We start from the raw sequence: 23658 nt of genomic DNA, 5'->3' as shown, positions 1-23658 counted from the left end.
AGCTCAACACTGCTACAGCTCAGTATGACCCCTCACTGATCTACCGCGGGTACAAGCTGAAATGTTAAATGAGGAGGAAACAACAAGAATGGGGGTTATTAATTTAAACTTATAATTAACACTTTCGCTCACCCCGCGCGCCACCCCTCGACAGGGCGATATGGGCCCCAGAGTGTCACGGAAGCGCGCGTTAATTCCGAAAAGTGTATACTCTCTTCAACTTTGTCACCTCAATTCTCCTTCTACGAGATTAAATTTGGTATCATTGTGTTCGCAATAAAATTCTCTACAGCACTAAATGCATATAAACTCCAAAAGCCCGGCTAATTACCCGCAGCAAACAGAGAAAGTGCTAACGAGTTACCCGGGAGCGCGCAAACGGGATAAAATGTTTTCACTATTTTCACTCTGGTCACCTCAATTTTTGTCCTAGGTCTTTCATTTTGGTCTCAATGGGTTCGTAATAAAATTCTCTAGAGGAACATTAGCCTATAAAAAAAAAAACCTGGTCACGCTCCAACCGCCGACGAGTTGAAGACGGGCCACGTGTTAGCCGTGAGTGAGTGCTCAGAGGCCTTCCTGCTACACTCCCAATTCCTACCCTTTTCAAGCCTTTCTTTCGCAATTTTCTTCCTGGAAGGGCCTTGTTCATGATTACTATCCATCGTGGAGTAAGCGTAGATAGTTTCTAAAGCCGCAGTAAGAAATATAGCCACGGAAAATAGCCGAAATGTTCACACGTTTGAGATGCGAGGGGAAGCGACATTGGTCACAACAGTGGAGCAAAGACAATGGGCCCACGGCGTGTGCCAAGCAGCCTGAGGGCGACGAGGCTCAACAAAGAAAATGGGAAGACATCGGCGCACATTTTAAAACAGTCCCCAAAAAAATCGGATAAAAACCTGATTTTTGGCGAATTTTGAAAGTGGATGACGCAATGCTGCGTCATCCCCGGCATTACCGCCAGTAAACGGATGACGCAATGCTGCGTCATCCCCGAGCGAAAGTGTTAAAACTCATTAAGAACACTGCCACCACCTTCCCGACCAACCATACCTGAATGTGTCTATCAGCGATCCCTCAGGAAGGCAAGGAATCAGTAATCATGGAACTCTCGGGCAATAGGAACTTCGGTAATAAATCTTGAGAATTAGTTTGTTTAATTTACTTTGCTTATTTAGGTCCAAGGGCAACTTTAATATCCATTAAATGGAGGAGAACGGGGGGATTTCCAAATACCACACATATATATATTGCATATAGAAACTGTTCAACATTAATAACAAAAGGGACAGCGATAACTAAACAATCAAAAACCAATTAATACTTTATTTTATTTAACACATATATTGAAATCAAATGAACATATACCGTACTCTATTATCCCTAAGAGGCAAAATGGATATCTACTAAGGACATGAATACTCAAGTGCACAATACCTTAAAACCGCACTTAGGCCAAGATGTTGATGGCTGCCCTCAGCCCCTTTGATGTCGGACCGAGTTCCTACCCCCCACACACTCCCAGAACACACTACTGAATTTTGTTTCACCAGCTTACCAGTGGAAGGATTGCTCCTCTCACAATTTAATACAGCCCCAGGGCTTCACCCATTATTTTTGGCTACACCCTACCATTTAAAACTAGACCTGAGGTCTGGCTCTCCAGGGCCGATAAGGACTTGGCACTTATCTACCGCCAATCACCTTCTGTGGGGTTTTCTATTTTGCTTTCCCAACTGCAATGCGTACTTCGCCAATGTACATGTGGCAGACGCTTCACGAAGCTGTCGGAATCAGCAGAGAAAATTCGAGAGCAACCGTATAGGGCCTGGGAGCAAAGTTGAGTTAGAGTCCTTGAAGGTCTCTTCTCAGACTAGCCTCACCTGGTCCTGGTCAACGTTGATCGTTGGAATCTTCTCAATGCTTTAACACTTTAAGGGACTCCTAGGGTCCTCATCACATTTATAGTTCAGTGAATAATAGGTAACTTGGTGTTGAAGACACCTGGAGCTGAAGGCTTGAGTAAATAGTTGTCAGTATTCAGAAGTGGTTCAGCGGAAACACCGCATAAAGCTTAACAGTAGTTTATTTACTAACTTAACCACTAATACACAGGGTGCTTGATTTACTTTAGATTGGCGTCAGAAAAGCTATGGTTGCATTAGCGAGACTCTTAACGTCTGGCTAAACGACTCGTATCCACTCGTGGAGAAACACCTAACTTAACACAATTGATAGCCAATCATTAACACGGCAAACCTAACTGCCGGTGTGTAAAGGGATCACAGGAGTTCCAACCAGATACTCGGGTAATGATGATGCACAATAAATCACAATGGCACTGTCAATGGGACAGGCAATAACATGCACAATATTAGTATCACACAATAACTAAATGTGTGGTGTATGTGAAGCTCACATTCACAGACGAGTGTAATGTCGTGATACCACACAGATAAACACGCATACACCGTCGGGTGTCTAGGCCTCCACCTATACCTGGGTCAGGTATAAGAAGGTGAGAACTGTGGTTGATCCCTCAGATCAACACAGACAGACACAATAATACAATAACAAGATCTTGTACTTACAAGTAGGCTACCTCTCTTATTCACTCACTCACTCACTCGGGCACATTTATGCAAGAACTCGTAGGTGGCCTGACAGCTGGTTTCACTCGTTCTGACGTGAGACCATTGGTGACAGGCTTTCCCACAAACCGTACTTGACACGGAGGATACTCACAGGAGGGCGCGCTGTATGTCAACAGACACACGCACACACTTGATGGCACTGGCGGTGAGTAAGGGTGGTGACGTCACGTAGTGCAGTGAGGCAGGGCGGCTGGTGAGTGGCGGCGGGCGGCGGCTGATTATATGGTACCTAGCGGTACACTGTGGTAAAAGTCACCCACAGATTCACTTAGGCGGTGGCACTACCATAGTTCACTCTAGGTTTCTCACAGACGATCTCAACTTGTCACCGGGGTTACCTGATACCAGTCAGTTTCGCTCTGGTGATTTGTCACTAGGCTTCTAAACAATACAGTCACGATCGCGATTCCGGGCGAGCGTTGGTATATCGAAAAGATACCGAGTTTAACTTGGCGGTGAGGAATGGACGGTGTTCAGTCTATTGGCCGATAGACAGAACAGGACACGTCCACTAGCTATGAACTTCCTCACGTGAATACCCTTGCCAGCGGCTACAGGGCATCTCGTGGGACACAACACAAGGGATTACAATTTGACCAATGGCATTGCAGCAAAAGAGCGGGAACCAATCATATTGATCGTTCCATGATCAGTAGCAGAGGTGACATCATGAACATGTCATGGTTATTATTCTCCATTGCGCCAGTTGAGGCTGACCTCAGGGGTCAGATCTGTCGCCTCGCTGGCGTCCCCTCTCTCTCTCTTACGCTTCGCACCAGCCATGTATGACATGGATGCTTAACTTCCCTGTATCTACTCCCTGCCTGGACATACGGCGGCCTCCATATTATAAACGTATTCCTGGTTAAGTGGGCATCCTGGAGATACCCAACATGACAGTTTACTATCCAGGGTCAACAGAGATAGGGCTTGTGCATGAGGATCGGTGCACTGTGCACTGCAATGAGCCATTCAAGTCAGCTGAGGGATAATCTTGAGAGACCATCCTCTCACACCTTCCATGATCTGCCTGAAGGTACATGAAATTCTCGAAGATTGAGTCAGCTCTCCCCAGCTATTCGAAGGGGACAAGGCGCCTCTGTAGTGGACCACCCGAGCCTGGGACACATCGGGGCAATGTTTACAAAAACTGATCAATTATGTTCAAACCTGTCTCTAAGATAAAAGGTAGGGACATTTGACTCACCTAGTATTGGGGGGGGGGCCGCGGGGGGAACGGGTGAGAGAGAGGAAGAGAGGGAAATAGAGTGGGGGAACGTAGGCACCGAGAGGACCAAGCTAGCAAGACCACCCTCAGGTCAACCTCTTGGCCCTTGACAAATGGCTGAAGGGGAGGAGGGAAGGAGGGAATCAGCCATTACACTCTGTGCCAGCGTAGTCTTGGCATCTGCCTCTTTAAGCGGCGATATTCTCCAACTGTGAGACCTCACGGTGGATTCCTTTTAATTGGCCTGGTCAGGGTGGGGGGGGGGTGCATTTATCTCTTTCCTCTGGTCCAACTGTTGCTCCAGATTCTGACAGGCTTTGAGTCTTGCAAGGGGAGAGTGATTCTTTTGCCTCCTAGGTGGCTGGCCCAGCCTTGGTTTGAGGGGCTGCTTGCTCAGTGTCCGGACCCAGGCATCTTTCCATGGCTCTGCCTTTATCAGAGTGAGTGACATACATCGCAGGTTTGGTCTTATCTCCTGCTTTCCACGTCTGGACTTTTTGACGCATATTTATCACAATTTGTGTCATGAATAGGTTGCTGGTTTCTAAGCATCCCAAATGAGGTCTTTTCAGCAACAGTGTAGGTTCTTGGCGGTCTTTTCACTTTTTTTTTATCTTTGTCGTTTTCCTTTTATTTCTGACCAGGAAATGTTTTGTTTTGACAAGTTTTGTTCTTTCTTTTTTTTTTTTTTTCCTTGATCGACCTCTTGTCATGTATACTGTCACTTCTTACCGTGCAGCATTGGAGGAACTGCTTCAGCTCGCATTTGGGGCTATCATTCTTTAGCCCTGTTTCACAACAGGGCTGAAACTTTCTTGCATATTTTGCCTCTGGCCTGCTCATGTGCCACCTGAGCCTGCCTGGTCTCAGAAAAAGAACCAGGTTCTTTTTTCCTGTTCATTTCATGATGGCCGCTTTGGTTCAGGATTGCTTTGGAATGCTTTGTTTTTGCCTTCCTTGGCCTCCAGTTGTTGGGGGGGAACTTTGTGCTCTTCTCCGGCGCTGGGGTTTTTCATTCATTTGATCCTGGTGGTCTTTTTGTTAGGTTGCAGCCGGCTCCTTTTTTCTGGCGGTGAATGAATCTGCGGGTTTCCAGAGGGATCCTTTAGTTTTTTGACACTTGGTTGTCTCAGCCGGGGGTGCACCATGCTCTGTGTCTGGTGGCAGTTTTATTCTGCGGCCTTCGGCATGCTGGTTCTATTTCGGTGGTCTCGTTGCTCCAGTTTGGTTCCCTGTTCCAGGGCTCGCCTGTCTTGGGTTGTCCGCAGTATCATTACAGCTCACCAGCCTGCGGTCGATTCTCGTGCTCATGATATTCGGTTGTGCTCACCTAGTTGTGCTTGTGGGGGTTGAGCTCTGGTTCTTTTGTCCTGCCTTGCAACTGTCAATCAACTGGTGTACAAATTCCTGAGCCTACTGGGCTCTTATCATATCTACATTTGAAACTTTGTATGGAGTCAGCCTCCACCACATTACTTCCTATTGCATTCCATCTGTTAACTACTTTGACACTGAACAAATTCTTTCTGATGTCTCTGTGGCTCATTTGGGTACTAAGTTTCCACCTGTGTCCCCTTGTTCATGTTCTACCTGTGCTAAGAGTGTCTGTGTCCAACCTATGTCTAGAAAGAGAGGGCCTGACAGCTGAGTGGACAGCGCTTTGGACTCGTAGTCCTGAGGTTCCGGGTTCGATCCCCGGTGGAGGCAGAAACAAATGGGCAGAATTTCTTTCACCCTGATGCTCCTGTTCACCTAGCAGTAAATAGGTACCTGGGAGTTAGACAGCTGCTATGGGCTGCTTCCTGGGGATGTGTAACAAAAAGGAGGCCTGGCCAAGGCCTCCTTTTACCTCCTCCTCCTCCTAGGACGCTAAGCCTTGAAATCATCTCAAGATAACCTCAAGATAACCCTGTCAGTTCCCCTGAGAATTTGTAGGTCGTTATCATGTCTCACCTTACTCTCCTGTTTTCCAGGGACGTGAGGTTCATCTCCTTTAGCCTTTTCTTATAGCTCATACCTCTCAGTTCTGGGACGAGTCTGGTGGCATACCTCTGAATCTTCTCTTTGTCTTGTGTTTAATTAGGTATGGACTCCAGGCTGGAGCTGCATGCTCCAGGATTGGTCTTGCATAAGTGGTATACAAGGTCCTGAATGATCCTTACACAAGTTTCTAAAGGCAGTTCTTATGTTGGCCAACCTAGCATATGCCACTGATGATATTCTTTTGATGTGGGCCTCTGGGGACAGGTTCGGTGTGATATCAGCCCCCAGCTCTTTCTCTCTACTTGACTCTTGCAGGATTTCACCTCCCAGATGGTATCTTGTGTTCAGCCTCCTGCTCCCTTCGCCGAATTTCATTACTTTACACTTTCCTGAGTTGAACTTTAGTAGCCATTTTCTAGACCCTCCAGTTTGTCCAATTCATCCTGTAGTCTCTGTCTATCTTAATCTGTCTTGATTCTTCTCATAATTTTTGCATCATCAGTAAACATTGAGAGGAATGAGTCTATACCCTCTGGAAGATCGTTTACATATATTAGAAACAGAATGGGTCCAAGTACAGAGTCCTGTGGGACTCCACTGGTGACATCTCCCCATTCTAATGTCTTCCCCCCTCACAATTACTCGCTGTTTCGTGTTGCTTAGATACTCCCTTATCCAGTGGAGCATCTTACCTTTTACTCCTGCCTTTTACCTCCTGGTTGTACGCTGCTCTGTCTGCTGTTTTGGTACTATGTCTTGGGCCAATATTCGGGCATGGGGGGTTTTGGCAGTCTACCGTGGTCTTAGTTGCTAGGTTTCTTGTTAATGCTCTTGTGGCTCTGGTGTGTGTGTGTGTGTGTGTTGTGGCCTTTAGTCTCGCCTTCGCCTTGATACCTGCGGTGCTGCTAGTGTTCATAAGCCATCTCTCCCTTCGCCTCTTTGAGGGCAAACAGGGAACTTGGCCTCCTCCCAGGTTCATGCTCATGGTCCCCTGTAGGCAAAAAAAAAGAAAAAAAATCTTTACAACTGATGACACTCAAGTAGTATGGCCCTTAACACTTTCGCCCGACGGGAACGATTCCAATATGAACGACTTAGCTTGGAAATTGATGTCAGAACACTGGAAAGAGTATACGTGTTCTAGAAATCGTGGGGATGGATACGCGTCGCCGAACCCGATTTGGGGTGGGTTCGGGCGCGCTCGCCAGGAATGTGAGTGTTAATCAGTATGATAATTTCAGGAAGCCCCAGGGTCTCGCATTTGAAATTGGCATTTCATTACATTCAACTCTAGTTGTTCTAAGATTGTTATAGATAGAGAGATTTTGTTAGAAATTTGTATGGAATGTTATCAGCATCTCTAGCGAGTGGCTATTGACTTATATGATTATTACTTTTACAGGGATACAGTGCGAAGCATGCATCCTCCGGGGGAAAACATCATTGCATTTAAGGCTTCAATAACCAAAGAAGACGATGCTTTCACAGGCTCTCTCCTATCTTATGATGAGGTCTCTATTTGGGCCACAGAGCGATGCATTCCACTTGTACGGGAAATTACGTTCCAGGTGAGTTTCTGTCCTCTGCCGACACATGGAATTAAACACACCAGCATTATTAGAATTGCTGATTTGCTTATGGATATTTTCCATTTTAAGTAAATATTTTCTACTATCTAGAGGGTGAAGAAACATGCTGGGATGCTCCCGGACGCAGGTTCGAATCCTCGTCACGGCCCTTGTGGATTTGTTCATTTGATGCATTACGTTAGTGTGATCTCTGTGTGTAGTGAAGAAACACTAAATCACTTAATTTTTTCATTTTATTTTGACATTGTCAGGTGTGTAGCATAAGAATATACACATAGCACAGAACACAGTATACTAAAAATTCCATGGAAAAACATACATATTTAAGCGTTGGTTCACCTCAGTCCCTAATTAAACTCATGCTTGGGAATGAGTAGTCTTTAATTGTAGAGCTCGATGAAATACAGTATGGACTCGAGTTAACGACCTATATGGGGCTGTACCCATGTCGTTAAATCCGGAGGTTTTAAAATTTTGGTACTGTAACTGTTTAGAGATATTTGGAAGAGTAACAGGATGGATGAATGGGTAACTGGCAGGCAGGCAGGCGGGAGTGTGGCTGGGCAAATGGATTGGTTGCTGATTGGCAGACAGGCAGTGTGGATGGATTGGTGGTTGACCAATCTATCCAACTCAGGTGGTGGGTAGGTGGATGGGCAGAGTGGGCAGGCAGGTGGGCTTGATGACTAACAGGGTGGGGTGAGTGGGCAGGGTGGGTAGGTGGCTGACTGGTGGATAGACAGGCAGGATTACCAGGATGGGTGTTTGAGACAGGGTGGGTGGATGGGTGAATTTGAAAATTCCACAAGGGTGTTAATGAGGGTTTGAACCTATGCACTGAGTCTTCCCAGATGCACATTAGTCAACTAACTCTACCACAATATGGTCAAAAGAATTGCAATCTGGAGTGCTACTCCCGTCACGAGTATCCCGAGGCTTTTACTTGAGGCCTCGGGAAATGGGGGGAATTGTGTGAACTCCCAGTTAGGCTTCAGTAGAAGCCTTGGGATCCTCGTGAGGACAGTAGCACTCACAAGACAGACGTGATGTGCATAGTATATCGGGAGGCACTTTGCCTTGTCAGCTGCTGTCAGCAACTGACTAGAATTTGTAGTGCTTTAAATATTTAAGTGTTCGGACATCAAGTTTCATGTTACATCTTTCATTTTGGTATCAAATTGTGCGCATTCTAAAGGGGCTTAATTTGAAACTATCCCGAGGTCAGTCGGATAAATAATGAATTTTATGTAAATATTTTTGTAGTGGACGCGAGTCCAATCCAAAGTCAGTACTCAGGAGAAAAAAATGTACATGATAAGTGTCCAAAGTGAGCGATAGTGCTAACCAGCATACATAACCCACACTGGATATGTCATACAGTATTTAACAACTGTGTTACCTTTAAGACACATTCATTATCTAAATTAAAAATGCTCCTAGACAATTGAAAGGAATGTTAAACTTTCATGCACCTATCACCCACTTGCAGTGCGTAAATGACAACAACACCAGAGCGCTGTGATGGTGTGCCACCACTGGGTGCATCACCCTAGTGGCCGGATGTGGCAACACAAAACATCACATCCAGAAATACAAGTTTCACATCCTGTATAGCAATCCTCTTGCCCAAAATATAAACAACTATACAGCTGATCTTAGAGGAGGTTAGAGTTGGGGCGCAAAATCTACTGTAAAATATCTTTCAATAAGTGTATGGTGAAACATAGTAAAATAGTTTTTTCCACAAAATATCCTCGTAAAATAGGGGCATGTCCTATGCGAGGTGCGTCTCTTACGTCAAGTACGGTAAATATGTAAGAAATATCAACTCCCACCTCACTCTTGACTCGGGGTAATTACTCCATGAAAGCTGGTGAACTGTGATGTTCATCACTGTTCACCAGATTTTCTCGCTCTACAGCCAAAGTAAGTCATATTAATTGCTATTCAAATTTTCCCATGATCATGTGAATGCATTTTAACAATATTAGGAGGAAAAATGTTGAACGTTTTTCCCTGCACACCCGGGCGTTGTCTTGTATACACCGGCTTACACCACAAAGTTTAAGATTCAGATTTTGAAGCTCCGCTGTAATATAAAGGTCATGCCAAAGGAAGTTGATAATTAACATATTAAAAGTTATGTTCAATTAATTTCAGAATGCTGAAGAATTAACAGAAGAAGGGCTGCCTTTCCTGATACTTTTCCATGCTCCAGATGATACTGAGAGCATGAAGAAGTACTCAGCACTTGTGCAAGCAGAACTCACTGATGAAAAACGTAAGTGAGAAGTCAGATTTATTGTGTAAAAATGTAAATGTTAGATGAGAGAGAGGTGTGTATAATAATATGCTATGCAGTTGCGTTTTTGTGTTTAGATACAGTAGGATAAAATTTCTATGAGTGACTATGAAGACTATTAATGCATATTTGTGAAGTGACGATGTAGAACACTTAATAATACAGATGAAAATAATAAGGTGAAAGGATGTTTTATTCGTGGTTTTATATTACATGGCTAAAACCAAGGGGAATTAATTACCTAAGGACTGGATGGATATTTCCATTCTTTCTTTATATGGTATAGAGGTAAAACTGTTGCAGTAGTATGGGAGCATCATTAGGTGAGTGGTGTCTCAAGTATGAGAGCATTAGTGGAGGCTGTGAATTGAGTGCATGTTTAGTGTAGATAGTTGTTCTGGAAGGTGAAAAACACCAGAGTTGAATGTAATGAAATGCCAGTTTTTGGGTGAGCCCCGGAGGCTCCCCGACACCCTCTTTCCCTCCCTCTGGTCAGCGGTTTTTATCATTCAAGAACTGGGTGGTGGCAGCCCAGCTCTCCTGGGCAGAAGAAAAGTTTTCTTCAAGATGTGCCAGACCAACCAGTCTGTGGTGGATATGTGGGCCTACAAGCCACTCCAAGCAACAGCCTGTTGGACCAAGCTCTCATCACAAGGGCTCATAACAATATGCTACACCTTGTGGTGTAGCATATTGTGACCCCACCACACACCAGTTGAACAATATTGGACCTGGATCAATCCCTGTGCCAGGAGGGAAAATTGGGGAGTTGATTGTGTTTACATAACAGTAGTTGTATACAGATTGACAGATTGTATTACAAGGGATGCTAGTTGGATTAGGCTTAAAGATGAGCTGTGGGATGGAAGAGCTATAAGCTTAACACAAGAATTATAATTAATGTTCTCCTGTATACCAAAAAAGTTGAGTGGAAATAATGCTTATGTTTATATGGACAGAAAATGTGAACTTCCTGACAGCAGATGGCGTACAGTTCGCACATCCCCTTCATCACTTGGGCAAGTCCAAGAAGGACTTGCCACTCATTGCTATTGACTCCTTCAGGCACATGTATCTCTTCCCGGGTGAGTTATTAAACCCAATTGATTTAATAGTTGTGCTTTAGAATATAAACTGCATTCTTTACTTTTCTTTTTTATAACAATTATTAAGACTATAGCATATACCTTTAACCTTTACATTTGTAGTAGATGGATTTGTAATGTGATCACTGCATCTGTTGCTGATGGTTTTATAAAGTAATAGCAATGTCTTCTCATTGACACAACAACAGGATAAAAACCTACACTTCTGTACAGTATTTGTGTATTTATTGTAAAGATTTATACCAAGTTTTTCACTCTCTCCTCTGAATGGTTTATTAAGGTTTGAGTATTTGGTTAGGACGAGGTTATCTTGAGATGATTTCGGGGCTTTAGTGTCCCCGCGGCCCAGTCCTCGACCAGGCCTCCACCCCCAGGAAGCAGCCCGTGACAGCTGACTAACACCCAGGTACCTAATTTACTGCTAGGTAACAGGGGCATAGGGTGAAAGAAACTCTGCCCATTGTTTCTCGCCGGTGCCTGGGATCGAACCCAGGACCACAGGATCACAAGTCCCGCGTGCTGTCCGCTCGGCCGACCAGCTCCCAAAGACTTACATCTCAACAACTAATACAGTTGCTACCCAGGATCCAAGTCCTTTTATCCTTCTTTAACTTCCTGATCATGTTACCTCTGTCCCCCAACTGCTGATGTACCCACATGGATGTCTTCCATGGAATTATGATCAGTTATCCTTTCTGACATCCTGATATTCTGAGAACTGAGTATACCATTATTAATAACAACTCAAGTTCTCAGAATATCAGGATGTCAGAAAGGATAACTGATCATAATTCCATGGAAGACATCCATGTGGGTACATCAGCAGTTGGGAACAGAGGTGACATGATCAGGAAGTCAAGAAGGATAAAAGGACTTGGATCCTGGGTAGCAACTGTATTAGTTGTTGAGATGTAAGTCTTTGGGAGCCGGTCGGCCGAGCGGACAGCACGCGGGACTTGTGATCCTGTGGTCCTGGGTTCGATCCCAGGCGCCGGCGAGAAACAATGGGCAGAGTTTCTTTCACCCTATGCCCCTGTTACCTAGCAGTAAATTAGGTACCTGGGTGTTAGTCAGCTGTCACGGGCTGCTTCCTGGGGGTGGAGGCCTGGTCGAGGACCGGGCCGCGGGGACACTAAAGCCCCGAAATCATCTCAAGATAACCTCGTCCTAACCAAATACTCAAACCTTGTTAAACCACTCAGGATAGAGTGAAAAACTTGGTATAAATCTTTACAATAAATACACAAATACAGAAGCATAGGTTTTGATCTGAGGGTTTTATTCCTATCAGCTGTTATAGACTAATTTCTCACCATCTGTGAGGTTGGTGTACAAGGCTTCTCCCTATCACATGTCTCTCTTGTAGATGGCTTCTCTCACAACTTATTTCTGTTAGGACAATTGTATTCTATTATGCCTGCATAAGTTATAGTTTTGTCTTAACACCATCTTGTCTTGTCTTTTGTCTCTGCTGCTGTTGTAGATACAGTTAGGAACCTGTGTTGCTGTTGTAGATACAGTTAGGAACCTGTGCTGCTGTTGTAGATACAGTTAGGAACCTGTGTTGCTGTTGTAGATACAGTTAGGAACCTGTGCTGCTGTTGTAGATACAGTTAGGAACCTGTGTTGCTGTTGTAGATACAGTTAGGAACCTGTGCTGCTGTTGTAGATACAGTTAGGAACCTGTGTTGCTGTTGTAGATACAGTTAGGAACCTGTGTTGCTGTTGTAGATACAGTTAGGAACCTGTGTTGCTGTTGTAGATAGTTAGGAACCTGTGCTGCTGTTGTAGATACAGTTAGGAACCTGTGCTGCTGTTGTAGATACAGTTAGGAACCTGTGTTGCTGTTGTAGATAGTTAGGAACCTGTGCTGCTGTTGTAGATACAGTTAGGAACCTGTGCTGCTGTTGTAGATACAGTTAGGAACCTGTGCTGCTGTTGTAGATACAGTTAGGAACCTGTGCTGCTGTTGTAGATACAGTTAGGAACCTGTGTTGCTGTTGTAGATACAGTTAGGAACCTGTGTTGCTGTTGTAGATAGTTAGGAACCTGTGCTGCTGTTGTAGATACAGTTAGGAACCTGTGCTGCTGTTGTAGATACAGTTAGGAACCTGTGTTGCTGTTGTAGATACAGTTAGGAACTTGTGTTGCTGTTGTAGATACAGTTAGGAACCTGTGCTGCTGTTGTAGATAGTTAGGAACCTGTGTTGCTGTTGTAGATACAGTTAGGAACCTGTGTTGCTGTTGTAGATACAGTTAGGAACCTGTGTTGCTGTTGTAGATACAGTTAGGAATCTGTGTTGCTGTTGTAGATACAGTTAGGAACCTGTGTTGCTGTTGTAGATACAGTTAGGAACCTGTGTTGCTGTTGTAGATACAGTTAGGAACCTGTGCTGCTGTTGTAGATAGTTAGGAACCTGTGCTGCTGTTGTAGATACAGTTAGGAACCTGTGCTGCTGTTGTAGATACAGTTAGGAACCTGTGTTGCTGTTGTAGATACAGTTAGGAACCTGTGTTGCTGTTGTAGATAGTTAGGAACCTGTGTTGCTGTTGTAGATACAGTTAGGAACCTGTGCTGCTGTTGTAGATACAGTTAGGAACCTGTGTTGCTGTTGTAGATACAGTTAGGAACCTGTGTTGCTGTTGTAGATAGTTAGGAACCTGTGTTGCTGTTGTAGATAGTTAGGAACCTGTGTTGCTGTTGTAGATAGTTAGGAACCTGTGTTGCTGTTGTAGATAGTTAGGAACCTGTGCTGCTGTTGTAGATAGTTAGGAACCTGTGTTGCTGTTGTAGATAGTTAGGAACCTGTGTTGCTGTTGTAGATAGTTAGGAACCTGTGTTGCTGTTGTAGATAGTTAGGAACCTGTGTTGCTGTTGTAGATAGTTAGGAACCTGTGTTGCTGTTGTAGATACAGTTAGGAACCTGTGCTGCTGTTGTAGATAGTTAGGAACCTGTGCTGCTGTTGTAGATACAGTTAGGAACCTGTGTTGCTGTTGTAGATACAGTTAGGAACCTGTGTTGCTGTTGTAGATAGTTAGGAACCTGTGTTGCTGTTGTAGATACAGTTAGGAACCTGTGCTGCTGTTGTAGATAGTTAGGAACCTGTGCTGCTGTTGTAGATACAGTTAGGAACCTGTGTTGCTGTTGTAGATAGTTAGGAACCTGTGTTGCTGTTGTAGATACAGTTAGGAACCTGTGCTGCTGTTGTAGATAGTTAGGAACCTGTGCTGCTGTTGTAGATACAGTTACCAACCTGTGCTGCTGTTGTAATTACCTAAGTGTAGTTACAGGATGAGAGCTACGCTCGTGGTGTCCCACGAGCTGTAGATACAGTTAGGAACCTGTGCATGTGTTATAGACATCATCATGTCTAGTAATATTGTCATCTATAGAGGATATTGTAGTGATATCAGAACAGTCTTCTACTGTATAATGTATAGTATTTAATACTATATCTTTCTTATGTGAATATCCCAGTATAAGTTGCCAGCTTTCATTTGGAAAGTAAGAACATTAACTTATCTGATTGTAAAACATTTGAAAATACATAATATTTTTTATTTTCATAATATTAACTGTGTAAACCAGATTACAGCGAGGCATATGTTCCGGGGAGAATGAAGTCATTCTTAGCTGACCTATATAGTGGAAAACTTCACCGGGAGTTTCATTACGGTCCTGATCCAGAAACTACAGAGGACCCTGCACAGGTGTGTGTATTTATCATTCAGTAGAATTAAGATCAAATTTCTACATCTCCCTTAATTGTTTTCATGCCCCAGTGTGACATACAATCCCCACCCCCCAACTCTCAAAGAAACAGGCAAACAAACATCACACTACCATCACCACATTGCTTGTCTGCGCAGCCCTCCCTCTCCACGGAGAGGGGGGGAGCCCCGGACACCCCCGCGCCGGCTACTCTCACACCTAAGTTTGGAGGCTGAGCATCAAAACAAAACTGCCGACTGGAGGGAGAAAGGGTGCCAGAGAGCACCCTACATAACCAAAGATAAGTAAAAGAGGGATATATACCCAAAAGGCGGGCGCCACACGCTCCTCAACTCGAAGTCCTGCCTTACATAACTCCTACGACACCTGGTTTACGCTTCTATAGTGTTACCATTTTCACCTTCTCACTCTTCTCGGTGTAGACGTGCCAGGCCTCGGGTTTCGGTAGGTCAGGTGGGTCTTGGTGCCACTTTCTGAGCCGGTGCGTCCTCCGAGGGCCTTCTTCGTCTGGTCAGCGCGGTGGTCGCTTTGTGCGGAAGTTGGCTTCTTGGAGGTCGCGTCGGCCCTTTCATAGGGCACCCCTTAGGGCGAAGGGGAGGAGGCTGGCTCTGTTTGCCCATGCTTAGTTCTATGATTCGTGGGCTTTTCGCATCGTCTCTTCTGGCCTTTGGTGGCATTGGGCGGCTCTCCTCCGGTTGGGGGTTCAGGGCTGGCGGGGCAGAGTTCTTTCCCCATCTCTCTGTATTCACCTAGTTGTGCTTGCAGGGGCTGTATTCACCTAGTTGTGCTTGCGGGGGGTTGAGCACAGCTCTTTTGGCCCGCCTCTCAACTGCCAATCAATGATCATTTTTGTTTTCTTCTCTCCAACTGCCTCCCCCCCTCCCCCATGAAGCAGCCTGTAATAGCTGTCTCTCTAACTCTCAGGTACCTATTTACTGCTAGGTAATAGGAACATCAGGATGAAAAAAACTCTGGCCATTTGTTTTCGCCATCGTTGGGGATCGAACCCCAGTCCCCAGGATTATGAATCCTGAATGCTATCCACTCAGCCACCAGGCCTCTGTCAAGTCATCTTGGAGTGGGTTCACTTAGGTGTGGTCGAAACGACTTCGTCCCTTAAGTGGGTTTCTTGCTTGTTCCCAGCTCCAAAACGGGACTGTGCGGATCTTCGGTTCATTTTGGACTTGTTCTGACTGAACCGTTGGTTTCCTTGCCTCTCCTTTCGGATGACCACTCTGTTCCAGGTCCGGCTTCTTAAGCCAGGTTAATTTTTTTGTCTCGGATTTGGGAGGTCTTTCTGGGTTCTGGCGTCTTGTGTAGTTACTGTTCTCCTCCATTGTAAATCAATTTTTCCCATTTTCTCTCTTGGTTAGATAGCATCAGTGAGCCACCAGATGCTCCTCCAGAAAACTGGTGTAGAATATAATAAACATATCTTTCTGGTAGAGCCATGGTGGCTCCCCGATTCCCTTCCTCTCTACCAAGTACAGTATGTTGGTTCATGGTATGTCAGATCCAGGCTTGACTTGTTGCTGGTGCTCTTTAGCACTTTAGGTTCTCTTTTAGCTCTAGGTTCTTTAGGTGCTCTTTTAGCTCTTTAGGTTCTCTTTAGCTCTTTTTCCAGGTTTGACCGAGTCCCCACTCTATTTTTTGTTTAAGGAACTTTTCAAGGCTGGTGGTTGGTGGTTGAGCCTGCTTCATTTGACTCTTGCTTCACTATATAGTGTGCAGATTATTTGTATCAGCTTTTATTCAGGGGACGTCCACTCATGTCTGTTTACAACACTGTTGTAGGTGGCCACCATTCCTTTGGCTGCATTGTGGTAATTGTGGACCTCATGTCGAGTTTCAGTTCTGGGTGTTGGGCTGCAGACCTTGTGCTTTCCAGACTGTGTTACTGTACCAGGCTAGTGTGTCAGTGTGTCATTCCTGGGCATTGTTATCTTGAGATGATTTCGGGGCTTTAGTGTCCCTGCGGCCCGGTCCTTGACCAGGCCTCCACCCCCAGGAAGCAGCCCATGACAGCTGACTAACATCCAGGTGCCTATTTTACTGCTAGGTAACAGGGGCATAGGGTGAAAGAAACTCTGCCCATTGTTTCTCGCCGGCGCCCGGGATCGAACCCAGGACCACAGGATCACAAGTCCAGTGTGCTGAATTGTGCCCAGTTGTTTTCATGTAGTAATCTTCAGTTCCCAGATGGCATGACCGATGCTTGCTGGGCTGTGTACCTTGGCACTGGAAAGTTTGGCCCTGGGCCCAAGATTTTCTTTGCTTCAAACGTTTGTAGTTATGTGTTTGCCAAGCTCACTTGGCTTGCCTTGGCCCCGCCGGGTGTTTTGGCAGCTCTCTTGCTTAGCTGTGGCAGTGATGTCATTTTTGTGTGGACCCAGAAACTTGTACCTCTGGTGCTCTTGGGTCTGGTAGCCAGTTCCCAGGGCTATTTACCCAGGTCTTTTATGATTGTAAACTTATAAGATTTATATCTATTGTTTCGTGTTTCTTTGTGTTGATATATTAGCAACTTGCTATTTCCTCCCCCCCCCCCCGTTATACCCCCTTCCCCCTTTCAGCCAGTTGTCCTCCTCCGCCTTACTCTTTGCCTTTCTAGAGTATGGCAAATAAGTGGAATGATAATTAAGTGTTCTTAATCTCTTCATATGAAAGATTTCCACGAATTAGCCTTGTAATCCTTTTGTGAATGTTTTCTGAAGAATTTGTCTGTTCTTTAGTAACAGTGATCAAAACTTCATAATGTAATTGGGAATAATATATCAAGATAAAGTCGAGTCTAATCAACTAATCTGGTGAATAGTTGCGTTACACAGAGAGTAATCACACTAATGTGACTGCATCAATTAGAAAATTCGTAGGATCCTTGATGAGGATTACGGTGGGTAATCCTCATCATGTGGGACTACCCACCACTAGGTTCAGATCCTCATCACGGGTCCTACGGATTGTTTCATTACTTGTGTTACTAATAACATTGTGTAGGAAATTCAGAATCTACTTTAAAGTACTTATTTGACTTACCTCCCATCCCTCATCTTTGTTTTATATATATCTGAAAAAAACACAATGTTCTACTTTTTCTTTTATGTAAGATTGAAGACAAGTCTCAAACAGACGAGACAAACGTCAAGAAGGAGAAGCCCACCACGCCTCCGGAGTCGACCTTCAAGAAGCTGGCGCCCTCTAAGAACAGATACACGTTACTTGATAAAGATGAACTGTAAGAGTAAGGCATCAGAAGTAATGTTTAAGCTTTCAGATATTTTAACTTGGGGGTCATTTTGTGCTTTTAGGGAATACTTGGAATTATAAATCATTGGGAATAATGCCTAAATAATTTGATAATTTATTAAACACGTTGGGGGTTTGCTTTAATAAAGGTTAGGGGTTAGTTAACTATTAATCTAACACGAGGATAAGAATGACCAAAAGTGATGTTGAGTGTATCAGGTATTGTGGAAAAAAAGGATTTTAAGCCATGTTAAACATGTATGAGAGGAACTAGGCACTTGTTTATAATTTAATTACAAATGACATGTACAAAAGAAGTTTTCAATCAAAACTGATGGATTGGAAAGAGCAGAATAAATGATGGTAGTCTTTTGACAATATTATGTTTGTTTTCATAAATCTTTTCTAAACTGCAATTGTCGTTCGGGGTGTGAAAAGTTTTAGAACTATTGGAAATTGTTCACATTTCCAGTATTTGGAAGATGTTAATATTAGTGAATGATAGTTGTTGCAGCTTCATATTTTGATACATATTATATGGTGTGTGAAGATGTGTCCACGGGTGGCTGTGTCCACGGGTGGCTGTGTCCACGGGTGGCTGTGTCCACGGGTGGCTGTGTCCACGGGTGGCTGTGTCCACGGGTGGCTGTGTCCACGGGTGGCTGTGTCCACGCAGATGTCTCCACCTGTGGATGTCTCCACGTGTGGGTGTGTCCACGCGGATGTCTCCACGTGTGGGTGTGTCCACGCGGATGTCTCCAAGTGTGGCTGTGTCCACGCGGATGTCTCCACGTGTGGCTGTGTCCACGCGGATGTCTCCACGTGTGGCTGTGTCCACGCGGATGTCTCCACGTGTAGCTGTGTCCACGCGGATGTCTCCACCTGTGGATGTCTCCACGTGTGGCTGTGTCCACGCGGATGTCTCCACCTGTGGATGTCTCCACGTGTGGCTGTGTCCACGCGGATGTCTCCACGTGTGGCTGTGTCCACGCGGATGTCTCCACGTGTGGCTGTGTCCACGCGGATGTCTCCACTTGTGGGTGTGTCCACGCGGATGTCTCCACGTGTGGGTGTGTCCACGCGGATGTCTCCACCTGTGGATGTCTCCACGTGTGGCTGTGTCCACGCGGATGTCTCCACTTGTGGATGTCTGCACATGTCCTGCTCTCATCAACATTGACTCACCTCCTCTAAATCATCAATGGCATTATCACTGTTTTTATTTTGTTTTATTATTTTTAAAGATTTTTTTAAAGAAAACCACACACAGTGCGTATACCCAACCTGTGGAGAAGATTATTGTGGAAGAAGAGATGTCTCACACTTGCATCTTTCTCCAAGACCTGTGACAGTCTTCTTTGTGACGGACTCTTGACTTGTATTGGTGACAAGCACAGTCTGTTGTCATTACTGAATGTTACCGCACTCCTCTCACTCTCTCTCTCTCCTGACTTGTGCTCTAAGTGTGTCTGGTGACTACTGACTGTGGTCACAGTGTGTCTGGTGACTACTGACTGTGGTCACGGTGTGTCTGGTGACTACTAACTGTGGTCACAGTGTGTCTGGTGACTACTGACTGTGATCACAGTGTGTCTGGTGACTACTGACTGTGGTCACAGTGTCTGGTGACTACTGACTGTGATCACAGTGTCTGGTGACTACTGACTGTGGTCACAGTGTCTGGTGACTACTGACTGTGATCACAGTGTGTCTGGTGACTACTGACTGTGGTCAGTGTGTCTGGTGACTACTGACTGTGGTCACAGTGTCTGGTGACTACTGACTGTGATCACAGTGTCTGGTGACTACTGACTGTGGTCAGTGTGTCTGGTGACTACTGACTGTGATCACAGTGTGTCTGGTGACTACTGACTGTGGTCAGTGTGTCTGGTGACTACTGACTGTGATCACGGTGTGTCTGGTGACTACTGTGGTCACGGTGTGTCTGGTGACTACTGTGATCACGGTGTGTCTGGTGACTACTGACTGTGATCACAGTGTGTCTGGTGACTACTGTGATCACGGTGTGTCTGGTGACTACTGACTGTGGTCAGTGTGTCTGGTGACTACTGACTGTGGTCAGTGTGTCTGGTGACTACTGACACCTGGTCACAGTGTGTCTGGTGACTACTGACTGTGGTCACAGTGTGTCTGGTGACTACTGACTGTGATCACAGTGTGTCTGGTGACTACTGACTGTGGTCACAGTGTCTGGTGACTACTGACTGTGGTCAGTGTGTCTGGTGACTACTGACTGTGATCACGGTGTGTCTGGTGACTACTGACTGTGGTCACAGTGTCTGGTGACTACTGACTGTGGTCACAGTGTGTCTGGTGACTACTGACTGTGGTCACAGTGTGTCTGGTGACTACTGACTGTGGTCACAGTGTGTCTGGTGACTACTGACTGTGGTCAGTGTGTCTGGTGACTACTGACTGTGGTCACAGTGTGTCTGGTGACTACTGACTGTGGTCAGTGTGTCTGGTGATTACTGACTGTGGTCAGTGTGTCTGGTGACTACTGACTGTGGTCACAGTGTGTCTGGTGACTACTGACTGTGGTCACAGTGTGTCTGGTGACTACTGACTGTGGTCACAGTGTGTCTGGTGACTACTGACTGTGGTCACAGTGTGTCTGGTGACTACTGACTGTGGTCACAGTGTGTCTGGTGACTACTGACTGTGGTCAGTGTGTCTGGTGACTACTGACTGTGGTCACAGTGTGTCTGGTGACTACTGACTGTGGTCACAGTGTCTGGTGACTACTGACTGTGATCACAGTGTGTCTGGTGACTACTGACTGTGATCACAGTGTCTGGTGACTACTGACTGTGATCACAGTGTCTGGTGACTACTGACTGTGGTCACAGTGTGTCTGGTGACTACTGACTGTGGTCACAGTGTGTCTGGTGACTACTGACTGTGGTCACAGTGTCTGGTGACTACTGACTGTGATCACAGTGTCTGGTGACTACTGACTGTGGTCACAGTGTCTGGTGACTACTGACTGTGGTCACAGTGTCTGGTGACTACTGACTGTGGTCACAGTGTCTGGTGACTACTGACTGTGGTCACAGTGTGTCTGGTGACTACTGACTGTGGTCACAGTGTGTCTGGTGACTACTGACTGTGGTCACAGTGTCTGGTGACTACTGACTGTGGTCACAGTGTCTGGTGACTACTGACTGTGGTCACAGTGTGTCTGGTGACTACTGACTGTGGTCACGGTGTGTCTGGTGACTACTGACTGTGGTCACGGTGTGTCTGGTGACTACTGACTGTGGTCACGGTGTGTCTGGTGACTACTGACTGTGGTCACGGTGTGTCTGGTGACTACTGACTGTGGTCACGGTGTGTCTGGTGACTACTGACTGTGGTCACGGTGTGTCTGGTGACTACTGACTGTGGTCACGGTGTGTCTGGTGACTACTGACTGTGGTCACGGTGTGTCTGGTGACTACTGACTGTGGTCACAGGTGTGTCTGGTGACTACTGACTGTGGTCACAGGTGTGTCTGGTGACTACTGACTGTGGTCACAGTGTGTCTGGTGACTACTGACTGTGGTCACAGTGTGTCTGGTGACTACTGACTGTGGTCACAGTGTGTCTGGTGACTACTGACTGTGGTCACAGTGTCTGGTGACTACTGACTGTGGTCACAGTGTGTCTGGTGACTACTGACTGTGGTCACAGTGTGTCTGGTGACTACTGACTGTGGTCACAGTGTGTCTGGTGACTACTGACTGTGGTCACAGTGTGTCTGGTGACTACTGACTGTGGTCACAGTGTGTCTGGTGACTACTGACTGTGGTCACAGTGTCTGGTGACTACTGACTGTGGTCACAGTGTCTGGTGACTACTGACTGTGATCACAGAGAATGTCTCCGAGATGACTGTCTCTTAGAGTGGGATGCAAAGAAACTTATCATGAATATATATTAAATATAATTAATTTATTTTGAGTATCAAACTTTTGATCATGAAAGTAAGTTTTTGCTTTTTAAAATATGGCTTTGCTAATTTGTTCTTCTAGAAACATTGACTTGAAGCAATAGGAAACATAATTGACAGTTATGGCAAATCTTGTATTCAAGTGACTTTATTGTTAGTCATTTATAATAATGAATTAATTAAACTTCATGAACTAAGCCTATCTAATTTTGTTTAATATTGATGTACACTAATTCTGAATAACGGTTATTTTGTATTAATAATATGGTGTTACAAATAGGAAAATAATGTAAGGAGTAATGAACTTTGTATAGGAACACCGATTAATAAGTTTTGTCCATTTTCATTAGGCGAATCATCGGAAGTATTGTACATTGTTTACATGTTGACGGTTCATTGTTACTTTGTGAATATGATAACATTGTCATGATTGGTTGTTTCCATAAAACTTGTACTGATCACCTCTTGATCGTTTAATTAAATAGCAACAGTGTTAGTGAGGTATAATAAAGTGACATAGCCTGGTAATGAGAGTCTTGAGACTACAGGCGTTCTCTTCTCGGAGAGAAGGTACTTCATCGCGATTTAATCTTACAGTTGTGTTATTGAAATACATTGTTTCATCACTTCGTGAATTCTTGTTATGAATGATTTGAAGAAAGAAAGTCTTAAAAAAAATACAGTAAGCAGAATTGGCTCATATACAGTATAAAAGTATATAGAGCCCATACATATTTGGAGAGTATACACACGCACAGAGTTATATGACAGGGCACTGGGAACACGGGACACGACACGTGTAGCTCTCAATCTGTAATTACACTTAATTATCTCCCTCACATACACACACACACACTTCCACACACACATATATAGTGGCACTATGGGCTCACCATAGCCCATGCTACTTGGAACTTTTTGTTCCAAGTAGCGAATCTTAAACAACAACACACACATAGGAGAGTACACATACACGTTCACACACACATGTGCGCTCTATCTCACAGCGTACACTAAGCTATGATTGTTTTTTTTATACAAAGTAAGAGTACCGTGTAGTAGGCACAAAGGCTGCCTCATGTGCCCCTGTAAGCCTGGACTTAAAGACTATCATATTCTTGAATTTTGTTTCGTGTGGAATTTGTGATTTTTTGTGGCTACATCTTTTTACTTGAAAAAGATGAAACTTGGACATATTGACAGGAGTTCACATTTGCTAATAATAAAATCATTTAAGCCAGTAGCATCTTGAGTAGATATTTTTTGTGTGCAGTAAATATACATATTGTTTTATAATTTCATTGTTGCACGCACATCATTGTGTGACACACATTTCATCATGTATGTATTATTATGTGTTACATATATATATTTCATAATATGTTACACATAGTTCAAGTTCTTCGTAGTAATGTTTGCCAGCCATGTGTAAGAAGAAAACCATTTGATCATATGTTAGATATTTTTTTTGAAATTTGAATTCTAAATGTTGAACAGTATTAATTTTTATATTCACTAATATATTATGTTTAGCATAATATGATATGTATGTTGTATATTTTTTTGTAGAGGTGATATTAAATTTTTTTATGAAAGACCTATTCTTCAATATTAATTGATTATCATATGCTTCAAATTGATGATGTTGCAAATAAGCAGCTTGCCTCTAAGTCAGGTCAGGTAATGTATAATACAGTATACCAAAATGTGCAGTAAATTTTGAGCATTATTGTAGTAATACAGTTCCCTCCTCCCCCCCCCCCCCCATTCTTTCCAGCCCATTGTCGTTGTGAGGGGGGCTTGGTACTCACCTAGTTGTATTCACCTAGTTGTGCTTGTGGGGGTTGAACTCTACTCTTTCA

The 23658-nt window shown here is 44.6% G+C and overlaps 2 protein-coding genes across 2 annotated transcripts in view; one reads left to right on the top strand and one right to left on the bottom strand.

The window, feature by feature from the left end:
- ERp44 (Endoplasmic reticulum protein 44) overlaps window positions 1–23405 on the top strand; it is a 61006-nt gene extending 37601 nt beyond the window's left edge. Inside the window, exons 6-10 of the mRNA XM_069311963.1 lie at window positions 7271–7436; window positions 9618–9738; window positions 10719–10844; window positions 14456–14577; window positions 17707–23405. Of these exons, the coding sequence (XP_069168064.1) occupies window positions 7271–7436; window positions 9618–9738; window positions 10719–10844; window positions 14456–14577; window positions 17707–17838 (667 nt within the window). The 3' untranslated portion in view covers window positions 17839–23405. The remainder of the gene's footprint in view (window positions 1–7270; window positions 7437–9617; window positions 9739–10718; window positions 10845–14455; window positions 14578–17706) is intronic.
- Window positions 18362–19003, bottom strand: LOC138356205 (aggrecan core protein-like). Its single transcript, XM_069311936.1, has one exon. It carries the CDS (start codon window positions 19001–19003, stop codon window positions 18362–18364), a length of 642 nt encoding a protein of 213 aa, XP_069168037.1.
- Window positions 23406–23658: the final 253 nt, after the last annotated feature.

This window comes from Procambarus clarkii, chromosome 71 (genome assembly GCF_040958095.1).
Source record: "Procambarus clarkii isolate CNS0578487 chromosome 71, FALCON_Pclarkii_2.0, whole genome shotgun sequence".
Lineage (NCBI taxonomy): Eukaryota > Metazoa > Arthropoda > Malacostraca > Decapoda > Cambaridae > Procambarus > Procambarus clarkii.
This window is presented reverse-complemented; position numbering and strand designations above follow the sequence as displayed.

Bases quoted from the DNA above. Each gene is read 5' to 3' on its own strand.
- LOC138356205 (XM_069311936.1), bottom strand. From the start codon at position 19,003: ATGTGCAGACATCCACAAGTGGAGACATCCGCGTGGACACAGCCACAC.